Source organism: Ovis canadensis, chromosome 2 (assembly GCF_042477335.2).
Source record: "Ovis canadensis isolate MfBH-ARS-UI-01 breed Bighorn chromosome 2, ARS-UI_OviCan_v2, whole genome shotgun sequence".
Taxonomy (NCBI): domain Eukaryota; kingdom Metazoa; phylum Chordata; class Mammalia; order Artiodactyla; family Bovidae; genus Ovis; species Ovis canadensis.
The window spans coordinates 144,944,684-144,958,517 of record NC_091246.1 but is presented as its reverse complement, the minus strand read 5'-3'; the positions used below and the strand labels follow the sequence as shown (position 1 = coordinate 144,958,517).

The following is a 13,834-nucleotide window of genomic DNA, read 5'->3' as shown; positions in this document are numbered from 1 at the left end:
CCTTGATCCATCTGGATCAGCTCGCACATACAGCTCTGCTCCTGATTCTTGGGTCAGAACTCTGGACCTCCTCTTTATCCACTGGAAGCTCAGGCATTAAGGGCCTTGTATTCAGCAGATAAGACTGGTTCTAGATCGTGTAAGATATAAAGTGTTAAGTTCTAAAATAGAGTATGGAAAAAGTTCTAGAAAATTTGGAGGTTTGGGATCATATCTAGCTTGTAAAATCAGTGAAGCTTTTGGTGTTACTGAACAAGATTTTAAAAAATAAGTGAATTTGGAGTTTTTGTTACAAATGAGTATATATACAGATAAGTACCACCAATTTGGTTAGCAACAGATGTAGGACAAAGCAGATGTAAAATTAAAGGTATAACTTTCTTATTAAGAATAATGTTTTATTAAAGTTACTGGGTTAATTTATTCATTCAAGTGATTTGAAAAGAGACATGAGACTCCATAGATTCCAGTGAAGTTCACAGGCTTTCAATGCTTTTTTGCCATGATATTCTTAGTGTATTTCTCAAGTAGAAATTGTTGGAACAGTGACTGTGGTGGGGGGTGGGAGGAAGCAGCATCATTGATAAATGATTGATATTGGATAATTAAAAAAAATTATCTTTAGATAATTTTTGTAGTTCAACATTTTCCATATCTTTGGGTCTTAGCTTTCTGCTTATTACTGTAGTTTAAGCTGCAGTTCATATCACAAATGAATTTCATGATTTAATAGAAATAAAAATTAAACTTCAGTCAAGAAAGCTTAAGGCAAACCCTTGCTTTGACATTTTCTTTTCTTTTTTTTTGACCAACAGCACATAAGCTTGTATTAATAGAGCAGAAAACTGAGTTCAACCAAATTTTTTTTTTCGTGCATTTAATCTGACCATCAGTTCAGTTCAGTTCAGTTCAGTCACTCAGTCATGTCCGATAGGCCAGAGAAATTATTCTTTATGAGAACTTAGGTGAGAACTGTCAATAAGCCAGTTCTGTCAAAAATGGAATATCTAATAAAGTTAGGTAAATGAAATTAAGAGGACAAATTAAATATTAGAAATCACAGGAATTGCTCCTTCAAATATCAGGGGCCTCCTTTAATAGTCTTCAGTGTAGCTCACAGGCAATAATCAAAATAGTTCAACCATACTGCACAACTCCCAAAGGAAAAAACTGAGGGAACTCATGGGTAATCTTCACAGCCTCATTGTAAAGTCCAAGATCAAAAGAATGATTATCTTCTCTAAACTGGACATAAGATGCACACATAATGGTTGCCTTGGCCGTTACTTTTCCAACTGCTTCCATGATTCCAGAGATTTCTTCATCAAGAGGCTCCATCAATTCAATAGTTCCATTTTTTCCTTCACCATCTGAAAGAATAAACATTTTCCCAGTGGGATGAATCTTCTCCAGCCTCCCTACGAAGCAGACCGGCTGGTCGATGAACTGAGCTAGCATGCTGGCGTTGATTCGTGCCTTGGGCAACTCCATCACGTCCACCATGATTGCAACTCAAGGCAGGCCTGACATTTTCATTTGAGGAGCTTTAACTTAATTTTTACATAATATATAATCTTTTTAAGAAATGATGCATACCGTGGGGGACTGCCCCCTATGTTTGTTATTCCTAGAAAGGAATCCAGCTTAGACAGTGTCCATGCAGCTCAAAATAGTTGCTCAAAGATAAATTTTTGGTGAATTCATAGTTAAAGAAAATTATTTTGATGTTAATTTCACCCTGTAGTAACACTCTATAAGGATATTTTTAAATACTGTCACAAAATTGCTATTCAGTAGTCTCATCTTATTTTTTAACAGTGGTAAAATCTTGATATCTATGGCTTAGTAAGGTCTTTTTCAGATTGAAAAACTGTGAATTCTGCAAATAGGTTGAATCACAACTTTTGTTCTATTCTTTTTTGTTACCTTGTAACAAGAAGAAAATTTGGCCACCAGATTATTATAATGGTCAAAATGCATAAATGAATGTAAAAATGTAGAAATTGCCTTCAGACTCCATTCTTCATGAGTAGGCAGATAGTTTAATGGCAACCTCATTTAATCTCATGGATTCTGTTCCTCATAGTATCCAACCAGAGAATTATTGTAAGAACCTAGTTTTACCATAGACTATATATCTCAACACTACTGTTTCTACTACTTCAGTACTGCCACTATCAAATTGGGGATGGGGGTGGTTAAGGAGACTGGAAGCAAGATGAAAGTTAATTTTCAGCCTAGTCTTTTTTAAGCACTTCATTTATTCTCTTGGCCTGTTAAAAGGGGGGGTGGATAGAAGGAGAAAATGGGTTTTATTCCCAAAAATTGATACAACTTCTTTACTAAAAACTAAATACATTGTTAATGTGGGGAGGCCTGGGTTAGAGATTTTGAGGTTTAAGATTTTGTGGTTTAAGATTTTGAGCTAAGAGCCTTAGAGTGATTTCACCTATTCTTCAAAGTCTTTCTGCAGGTCCTGTACTTTGTGGCGCAGGTAGCTAGGCCTTTCTGTGTTAATGGTTATTTCAGGAACTAAGTACCACTCATTTCCACTGTCAGGCCGTAGGAGTCCTAAGATCTTGCTTGGATTATGGCAGGGCAGTTCCTCTTCAGCAGTGCAATTAGAACCCTCTCCCCTGTCCTTCAGCTTGAAATGGGATGCTTAAATTAGACGTGGATTCATGGAGTATGTCTTCTTTGGTAAGGAAGAGATTAGGAGTCCTCAGAACTGACCTTTTTCTTTACCCTTCGTAGGACTACCTATGTGTGGAGTCAGAATTGTGCACCTCTTCATATTGTCCTATGCCATGCTGTAAAGGTGAAGGGGGAGGCTGGTCACTTAAACCTGAGGGTAGGAGAAGAAAACTCCATGAAACTAATACTATGATGCTTGAGGTAACCAGAAACAATGGCATAATGTGCCTGGGAGTTTTGGAGGCATAGTAACTGCAGGAGAAGAACCCAGCATGAAAAGTGGGAAGTACTAAACACAGCCTTTTCTTTTGGTATTTTTGAATTTTCACAAGGGATAATTAAAGCAAAGCTCATATACTTTAACTTATAAGTATATCCCTTTATTAACTAGGAGCAACATAGAAAATAAAGAGGTGGGGTTGGAAAGAAGCAACATAGAATACAGTGTTGGAAGGAACACTGGATTGGAATTAGAAGATCTGAATTCTAGTCCTATTTGTTATCTGTTGGACTTTAGGAAACTTGCCTGACTTTTTACCTTGTGGTGGAAATGATGATTATGATACTTGTGCTGACCATCTACCATATCTGTCATGATTAAGGACAGATGGTATTAAATACCAAATGTTATTAGCTACGTGAGCTAAAGTATTTTATATATGTGTGTGTGTATAATACATACACTCATATATATACTTTTATTATTATTGATTTTTTTCTCAATCCTTTAAAATTCCTAACGTAACTGATACTTTATTCCCTGTCTGCCTTGCCTGAATTGGTGAGCGGTGGGGTGGGAAAAGCTGAGTCAGCTCCTGTTACTCAGTGGCATGAATTGCCTGTTTCTAAGGAATCAGAGCTACAGATCTTCGTCTTACAGTCATTCCCAGACCTCTCCTGGAAGTTCTCTCCATCTTTCCACGGGTAATTTCTTAGGACTGTGTAAAGGAACCAAGGAAATCTGACTCTTGTATGAGGCATATACCAGCACCAATCATATTCACCCCAGGATAAATGGGTCAGAACCATTTCTTCACTTTGAGTATTCAGTTACAGAGAAACTGAGATTTATTTTTTCATGGTAATTTAGAGTTATTTGGCTAGTTGAAATTTTTTTTATTCAGTTCGGTTTAGTCACTCAGTCGAGTCTGACTCTTTGCAACCCCACCAACTGCAGCACACCAGGCCTCCCTGTCCATCACCAACTCCCAGAGTTCACCCAAACCCATGTCCATTGAGTCGGTGATGCCATCCAACCATCTCATTTTCTGTCATCCCGTTCTGCTCCTGCTCTCAATCTTTCCCAGCATCAGGGTCTTTTCAAATGAGTCAGCTCTTCGCATCAGGTGGCCAAAATATTGGAGTTTCAGCTTCAGCATCAGTCCTTCCAGTGAATATTCAGGACTGATTTCCTTTAGGATGGACTGGTTAGATCTCCTTGTAGTCCAAGGGACTCAAGAGTCTTCTCCAACACCACAGTTCAAAAGCATTAATTCTTCGGTGCTCAGTGTTCTTTATAGTCCAACTCTCACATCCATACATGATCACTGGAAAAACCATAGTCTTGACTAGACGGACCTTTGGTTGACAAAGTAAATGTCTCTGCTTTTCAATATGCTGTCTAGGTTGGCCATAACTTCCCTTCCAAGGAGTAAGCGTCTTTTAATTTCATGGCTGCAATCACCATCTGCAGTGATTTTGGAGCCCCCAAAAATAAAGTCACCGTTTCCACTGTTTCCCCATCTATTTCCAATTAAGTGATGGGACTGGATGCCATGATCTTCGTTTTTCTGAATGTTGAGCTTGAAGCCAACTTTTTCACTCTCTTTCATTTTCATCAAGAGGCTCTTTAGTTCTTCTTCACATTATGCCATAAGGGTGGTGTCACCTGCATATCTGAGGTTATTGACATTTCTCCCAGCAATCTTGATTCCAGCCTGTGTTTCCTCCAGCCCAGCATTTCTCATGATGTATTCTGCATAGAAGTTAAATAAGCAGGGTGACAATATACAGCCTTGATGTACTCCTTTTCCTATTTGGAACCAGTCTGTTGTTCCATGTCCAGTTCTAACTGTTGCTTCCTGACTTCATATAGGTTTCTCAAGAGGCAGGTCAGGTGGTCTGGTATTCCCATCTCTTTCAGAATTTTCCACAGTTTATTGTGATCCACACAGTCAAAGGCCTTCTCACTACTGCACTTGACTAGTCTTTTGCAGACATGCCCCCCCTTCTAGGTATTAAATACTTTGTTCTTGTCTTGATTTTAATTTTAAAAATTTGGAAGTCAACACATCATTGAGACAAGAGCTGGGACTTTATTTTGGGGGGCTCCAAAATCACTGCAGATGGTGACTGCAGCCATGAAATTAAAAGATGCTTGTTCCTTGGAAGAAAATTTATGTCCAACCTAGACAGCATATTAAAAAGCAGAGACATTACTTTGCCAACAAAGGTCTGTCTAGTCAAAGCTACAGTTTTTCCAGTAGTTTTCTTACCTTTTGTTCCAGCTGAGAGTTCTTATAATTAAGTCTTTGGTTTTTTCCAAGGACAAACTAGTCTTTCACTGGTGTTTCCTGTTTTAGTAATGATATGTTTCTCTTGTGATTAAATACATTTCAATATCTTAGACTTGTCCCAGTTGTTTGGATGTGAGAGGTGGGACTATAAGGAACGCTGAGTGCTGAAGAATTGATCCTTTTGAAATGTTGTGTTGGAGAAGACTCTTGAGAGTCCCTTGGACTGCAAGGAGATCCAGCCAGTTAATCCTAAAGGAAATCAGTCCTGAATATTCACTGGAAGGACTGATGCTGAAGCTGAAACTCCATTACTTTGGCCACCTGATGCGAAGAGCTGACTCATTTGAAAAGACCCTGATGCTTGCAAAGATTGAAGGTGGGAGGAGAAGGGGACTACAGAGGATGAGATGGTTGGATGGCACCACCGACTCAATGGACATGAGTTTGAGTAAACTCCGTGAGTTGGTGATGGACTGGGTGGCCTGGCATGCTGCAATCCATGGGGTTGCAAAGAATTGGACACGACTGAGCGACTGAACTGAACTGTCTTCATGACTAATGTGAGTTATACTAAGAAATAATCTGCCAGTTTAGAATTCTCAGGTGTTTAGAAATAACTGACAAACACACAGAATTTCCAAGCTGGTGCTCAGCTCTTTGTGTTCAGTTTCCTTAACTGGATACTTCTCAAGTCATAAAAATTATTTATGGTGTCTTGTGTATATGTGTGGTATTCTTTAGCCATACATGTGAAGGTCTAATTTTACAGCAAAGTTGGAGTTATATTTTTAATTTGTAGATTTTTTGGTATTATAATTTTTAAAGATAGAACAGATTGCTAAATCTTACCTTTTGTTCCAGCTGAGAGTTCTTATAATTAAGTCTTTGGTTTTTTCCAAGGACAAACTAGTCTTTCACTGGTGTTTCCTGTTTTAGTAATGATATGTTTCTCTTGTGATTAAATACATTTCAATACCTTAGACTTGTCCCAGTTGTAAAGAGTTTGATTAGGTGTTGCAGAAAATAGAGTTCATTTTCCCAGGTGAGTTGTCACAGCAACCAGCATTGGGAAGGAACTAGTGGGAGCAAGTAAGTCAACCACTGCTTTAGTAGTCAGAGTTGAGAGGTCACTTCTTTGAGGAAGTGAAATTAGGGCTGGTGAATTGGCCTCCTCTTGGTTAGTAAGTCAGTGTGTCATTACAGCAGAAAAGGAAGAGCATAAGTCCATCATGAATATTATGCTTATATTGTGTGATTTTTTTAAAACAAAGATTATTGACAAATTTGTGAAATATTCAGTGTACTTAAAAAATCCTGTTAAATGTCAAACACTGTGCTAGCCTGGGAAGTACAAAGAGGAAAAGAAGTAGTTATCTTTTTTAGGGAAATTTCACTGTCTAGTAGGAGAGGAAAATGTGAAAAAATAATTACAAGGCTGTATTAGAAGTGCTAAAATAGAGGTAATTCAAGTGTAGAGAATGCTTAAAGCAAGGGACGATCACATCTGTCTCAGGTGGGTATTAGGGAAGACTTTGCAGAGGAGCGCTTGAACCGCCTCTGGAAAGATGAAGCAGGTTTGCTTGGAGAACAGGAGATGCCATTCTCGGCTGAGAGGACACCTTGCGAAGACACGCGGGGGAATACTTGCTAAAGGAAGGGAGGAAAGAAGTTTAAGTAATAAACCTGAAAAAGAATTAGGGCTTATCTCTCTTTCAGTGACTTTTAAGGGCTTTCTATGACTCTTCATTCAGTGGTTCACCAGCCAATTATGAGACAATATGAATAGATTTATTGCTTATAGGAATTGGAAGTGGTTGAAACAAAAGACTTAAAGCTAAATGAGGACTTCGTTATCTACTTGAGAAATGATACAGGGGGTAGAGTGGAGTAAAAGAGGATGGGTCGTAGGAGGCAGAACCAATAGGATTAATTGGTTTAGTAATTAAACCAATAGGCCAAGTTTTTCCTTGGATGTTTGCATGGGCAGTGATGTCATTCACTCAAATGGAATTGTAAGAGGAAATGAATATCAGAGCTAGGCTGGGCTATATAATCAGTTTAGTTTTGCATATATAGATTTTTGTGGTGCCTGTCAAACATTAGAAGTGCTACAGAAATCTGTGAATTGTAAACTTGCAGGTAGAAGTGGAAGTTGAGCTTAAATGAAGTAGTGTATGGAGAATGAGAGGGAAAGAAGGCTAAGAAGAGATCCTTTTCCTTTCTTATGGAGAATGCCGCCTTTTAGGGCTCAGCAGAGAAAGAACACTTATAGGTGACTGAGAAGAAGCTGGGCGAGCACCAAAGAAGCATAGTACCAAAAGTTCAGGGGAGGAGAGAGATGAAGGTTAAAAATATATGTTAATATTTGTGTAGAGTGGTATTTTTATGTGGGGATCTAATGTTTCTTATGTAGTTGTAATCTCTAATTTTGGCTGTATTATCTCAAGTTTATAAATATTAAATTTATTATTTGGAATTCATCCATAGAAACCATATGTGTATGTACATGTATTTAAGCACACTATCTGCACACTACAGATATGTGTTCCTACTATAATTACTCATCACATAAAACAGCCCAGAGAGTTGGACTTATCCTCAGTTTACAGATAATAAAACTAGGATAATTTGCCCAAGGACACATGGCCAGTACAGAGCTTGAATTCAAATCTAGGACTTCCTTAGTCCTACTGGACGGTGTTGCCTGTTTATTGAAATCACAGTTAACTTCAGTTCAGTCGCTCAGTCATGTCCGACTCTTTGCGACCCCATGAATCGCAGCATACCAGGCCCCCCTGTCCATCACCAGCTCCCGGAGTTCACCCAAACTCATCTGCATCGAGTTGGTGATGCCATCCAGCCATCTCATCCTTTGTCATCCCCTTCTCCTCCTGCCCTCAATCCTTCCCAGCATCAGGGTCTTTTCCAATGAGTCAGCTATTTGCATGAGGTGGCCATAGTATTGGAGTTTCAGCCTCAGCATCAGTCCTTCCAGTGAACACCCAGGACTGATCTCCTTTAGGATGGACAGGTTGGATCTCCTTGCAGTCCAAGGGACTCGCAAGAGTCTTCTCCAGCACCACAGTTCAAAAGCATCAATTCTTCGGTGCTCAGCTTTCTTCATAGTCCAACTCTCACATCCATACATGACCACTGGAAAAACCATAGCCTTGACTAGGCTGGAAGAAGCAGAAGCTGTAATCAAGATTGTTGGGAGAAATAACAATAACCTCAGATATGCAGATGACACCACCCTTATGGCAGAAAGTGAAGAGGAACTAAAAAGCCTCTTGATGAAAGTAAAAGAGGAGAGTGAAAATGTTGGCTTAAAGCTCAACATTCAGAAAATGAAGATCATAGCATCCAGTCCCATCACTTCATGGGAAATAGATGGGGAAACAGTGGAAACAGTGTCAGACTTTATTTTGGGGGGCTCCAAAATCACTTCAGATGGTGATTACAGCCATGAAATTAAAAGACACTTACTCCTTGGTTATGACCAACCTAGATAGCATATTAAAAAGCAGAGACATTACTTTGCCAACAAAGTAATCATTAAAACCTCAAGGAGAACTGAAGTGGTAGAAAAAACTAAGAAATGGGAAATCTTGAAGTCGGATTCCCTGGTAGCTCATATGATAAAGAATCTGCCGAGAATGTGGGAAACCCAGGTTTGATCCCTGTGTTGGGAAGATCCCCTGAAGAAGGGAATGGGAACCCACTCCAGTGGGGAATCCCACTAGACAGAGGAGCCTATCAGGCTACAAGTCCCATGAAGAGAGGAGCCTGGCGGGCTATTCCATGCGGTGGCAAAGACGTGTGGCAAAGTCACACGACTGAGTGACTGTCGCTGTCATCAGGAATCTTGAATTCTGTTCTTAGCTTCGCTAATAAATATTTAGGGTAACATGGCAAGGTACTTCCTTTCTCTGGGCCTACTTCCTTATCTGTAGAATAAGGGAATATAAGAAAATGAAAAGTTTTATTCTAACATTTGTGTTTTTTAATTATGATAAAGTCTAGGAAATTAGACATTTGCAACATTACTTTTATGCTGGCCATGGTTTCAGTGTAAAACAGGTTAGTAAAATTGCCATGTCTATGTTTTTGATTAAATCAAGGCTTCAAGTTAATTGATTTTTGTCTTGAAAAGAGATAGTAAAAAGAGACCTTTTATTCACTTAAAAGCTTATTTAAGAATGCAAAACTCCCCACTTGGCAGCTAGAGGATTTTTTTAAAAAACACTTCGTGGTTTTAGACACTTTAAAAAAAAAAGATGAATTATATATATACTTCATAAAAATCTTATGTAAAATTGAGTTGAAATAAACTGAGAATAAGCAGTATATCTTTATCATATTATTTCACTGCTGAAAATGTCTCTTGTTCTTATTGTTACTGATGGAACCAGGTTACTAGAAAAACTGAAAATTCGGGAAACTTGTCTCAGAACAGGGGATAACTGTATTATCTACCTTACAGTTTTTGTGAAAATAAATTGGGACAAATCTATGTAGGTGATTTAAATAGTGCTTGGCACCAATAAATACTCAGCTAGTCTTAATCATAATAGGATGAAGACATTTCAAGAGAAGATTTAGCCTATGCGTTGACCTATAGGCGGGAGACGAATAAGAGTAAGGTGTTTAAGCTCTTCTGTTTGTCACACAGAGATTAGATTGAAACAGTTGTAGGTACAGTGTTAGGTTCAGCTCCTCCCCCACCTCCCGTTTTACTACAGTGCCCCACAGGGTGGAACGTTTATTTTGTTCATCTTATAGCTCTCATGTCTTACAGATGATTTCTTCAAACTACTACCACCACTAATATTACTAATACTTACATGGATGGATCTCAAGTTATTCTAAAGTATAGCTAATTTCTAAGTCACTTGCTCAGAGATACAAAATGTTGTTTAGTTTTGAGTATTTTAATTCAGAGAGTAAGTGACAACAGTATGTTTATGTCATTTGGCTTTTTTGTTTCTGGCTTTAGGAATTAATTCTAATCATATGTCAAAAAGTATTATCTGACTTTCTAGAAAGGGACTGTTGATTTATTTTAATTCAAATATTTTGAGTATTTAAGAGAGTAATTTAGTCCAGTCCTTGTCATTTATACCAGGAAAAGGACATGTGATATGAAAGCAAAATTTTAATTTTTTTTCCCAAATAATTTAAAAATTTTAAACAATTCTTTTTCTAAATGTTGTAGCAGAATTTTGTCAAAAGTTGAGACTGGTAGATTATTGTCATGGTATCTGTCATAGATTACTGTCAGATAGAAGAAATGAAAATAGCAGAATAGTTTTTCTAAATAATATTCTCATTTCCATTATTTTTTTCTTCGTGTTGAGTCTAAAGATGAAATCACAATTAAATATAAAGAATATTTAGGAGAAAAGAATTAGGTAAAGGAAGAGCTTCACCTAACAATGGTTTATATGGGTGCTATTCTCCATATTACTCAGAGAAGGGTATTGAAGATAATGGTGAATTTTGGTTAGGAGGTCACAACAGTGGAAACTGCAGGTTACCAAGATCAAGGCATAAAGCCAAGGAAAGATAGATCTCTGACAGAAGATGAGGAAAACAAACCACTTCTGTATTAAGATTGAGCATAAAAGAACAGTCCAAGTGCTGAATTTATTTGGATATGTATCTCAGTGAAAGTTGTGTCCGGCTCTTTGTGACCATATAGACTATACAGTCCATAGAGTTCTCCAGGCCAGAATACTGGAATGTGTAGCCTTTCCTTTCTCCAGGGGATCTTCCCAACCCAGGGATCGAACCCAAGTCCCTTGCATTGCAGGAGGATTCTTTACCAGCTGAGCCACAAGGGAAGCCCAAGAGTACTAGAGTGGGTAGCCTATCCCTTCTCCAGGGGATCTTCCTAACCCAGAAGTCGAACCAGGGTCTCCTGCATTGCAGGTGGATTTTTTACCAACTGAACAATCAGGGGACTCCTCAGAGTTTACCTTAAAAGAGAGCATGAAGTTGTTGGTACTTATACTTGGTGAATTATAAGGAAAGGAAACATTTCTTTAAAAATTACTAGAAATTTTGCCTGAATATTGTTCTGGACAAATTGTGTGAACTTTCTAATTACTTTTCCTTCAATTTATTTAGATCAGCTGTTCCATGTATTAGCCTTGCATATGCGACTTTACAGCATTGATTCTGAGTATAATCCTTGGAGAAAGCTCACACAGTTACTAGAAGAGATGAGTTCGCAGTAAGTATTATTGAAAGATTAAATTCAGTCAAAACTTTTTTGAAAATGATTAAGTATAAAAATAAGATTAAAGTTCTTTTTAATATGTGAATTTTCCTTATGAGACAAAAATACATGATAAAAATTGAAAAGTTTATTATACTTTTATACCATTTATATACTATTTATTATTATTATTACCATTTATACTATTATACTTTCTGTTAAATTTGCATAAAAATTCCTACTAAGTGAGAAAATCTTTTAAAGAATTTAATTGGTTTTTATATAGATAAAACATTCAGAGGCACACGAGGGCTGGTTGTTCTCTTCATGTCATAATTGATCAAAGGGTTCAAGTAACCTTAGACTTATTCCTTCATTGTAAAGTTCCCCACAGCTTTTCGCCTGATGATGTTTGAAACCTGTGATCAGTCTTGCCTTCATTAGGTGCTGCAGAATAGTGGTTTAAAAAAAAAAAACCACAAAAACCTGCTTTATGATTTATTAGCTAGAAACACACTAGTTTTAGAATCTGCTTTTTAAAAATAACACATGACAAACCAAATTCCCACTTCATTAAAATTTTTGAAATGATATGCCTAATTTATTTTACTCCTAATTTACAGAAATACAGAATCTGTACTTTATGTTACCACTTGTGTAACCAGTGGTAAACCATTTCTGAGGGAATTTGAATAATAGGTGAGGAAGTGGTGACCCCTAAATTTTTTTCTTCTCAAGAACTTTGGGCTTGTAAAGAAGAGATACCAGGGAGACTTAAGAGACAATAATAGGATTCATAGCATTAATGGAAGTTTTATCTTTGGAGAGAAAGACAAGTATTAAAGAGATATTTGTAGAGAATGGAGATATTCAAAGAGCTGTCTTCCTTTGGCAGTTCCATAAGCATCATAGAAGCAGGGGTGGTTTACTCACATGTATCCAATGCCTGGCCCACAATTAAGTAATAGCTGTTTTGTTGAATGATGAAGCCTTATAAAAGATTTCGGTTTTTATTTATCCCAAATCTAGTCTGACATGTAGCTTCAGAATTTAGCTGATTCTGAATGCTTAAGATTTACTTTTGTTCTCTGACATGAAAAATTAAACCTGTGATCAAAATATTTAAGTTTCCAAAGGAGTTTTAATTCTTTTAGAATGAAAAGAGCTACTCTATAATATATTCTGTGTGTTTTATGGTACCATACATACCTTCAGTTCAGTTCAGTTCAGTCGCTCAGTCGTGTCCGACTCTTTGTGACCCCATGAATCGCAGCATGCCAGGCCTCCCTGTCCATCACCAACTCCCAGAGTTCACTCAGACTCACGTCCATCGAGTCCGTGATGCCACCCAGCCATCTCATCCTCTGTCGTCCCCTTTTCCTCCTGCCCCCAATCCCTCCCAGCATCAGAGTCTTTTCTAATGAGTCAACTCTTCGCATGAGGTGGCCAAAGTACTGGAGTTTCAGCTTCAGCATCAGTCCCTCCAAAAAAATCCCATGGCCGATCTCCTCCAGAATGGACTGGTTGGATCTCCTTGCAGTCCAAGGGACTCTCAAGAGTCTTCTCCAACACTTCGGTTTACTGTTTTGTCTTTAATAGTATATTTTAAGTTCTGCTTTGGTTATTATATCTTTTTTAAACTTTGAAAATGTTAAAAGATTTTCTTTGAATTTTATATTAGTCCTAAAGTTGAAACAACTTTTAACAAGAGATATTAACCATGCCTTTTCAATGTAACTTGTTTGTGAATAGATTTTTTTTGTAACGCAAATATTTATTCTTTAATATGAAGTTGGTGATAGCAAGTATCCTAAGTGCCACCCCATTTGTAGTGAAGCTAATTCTCTTCAATTCCATTTAATACTTTGTTTGATTTCTGTAATCTGAGAGATCAGAAAAATTCACAGTCAAGTTAATGTGTCCCAATTGTTTAAGTTAGTAAGACCTAATAAAGTTTTTAGGTAATTTTTTTCTATTAGGCAGAATCAAAGAAATATGTGAGCCTAGAATATTATATTTTTAGGCAAAAATGTGGTCCTAACTTTTTCTTTTGAGATTTCTTAGTTGCTTACAAAAGTTTGGTTTGTGTTCCATACACATATATGTGAAATATAAAGTGAGTTAGAAAATACAATACTGTCTAAAGTGATTATGCATTTTTCTTTTAGACTGGGAAGTGAGGAACAACAGCCTGAGGTTCCAATTCTTTATCATGATGTTACATCCCTTTTGCTCATCCAGATCTTAATGATGCCTCAACCCTTACACAAAGGTATGTCTTTACAATTTACATTCTTAGATTATATTGTATATATAATGAGTATTCTAAAAATTACGGGCATAAATATAACGTTCAGTCTGATGGAAATGTTCTGAGATAAATCGCATTGAATCATGTATTTCT

At 37.3% G+C, this 13,834-nt stretch overlaps 1 protein-coding gene and 1 pseudogene across 1 annotated transcript in view; one reads left to right on the top strand and one right to left on the bottom strand.

Annotated features, from left to right (window-relative positions):
* The window catches only part of UBR3 (ubiquitin protein ligase E3 component n-recognin 3), a 200,412-nt gene that overhangs the window by 160,915 nt on the left and 25,663 nt on the right, over positions 1 to 13,834 (top strand). The window contains exons 31-32 of the mRNA XM_069577308.1: positions 11,340 to 11,445; positions 13,599 to 13,702. Coding sequence (XP_069433409.1) covers positions 11,340 to 11,445; positions 13,599 to 13,702 — 210 coding nt within the window. The remainder of the gene's footprint in view (positions 1 to 11,339; positions 11,446 to 13,598; positions 13,703 to 13,834) is intronic.
* Positions 1,093 to 1,517, bottom strand: LOC138433891 (replication protein A 14 kDa subunit pseudogene; annotated as a pseudogene).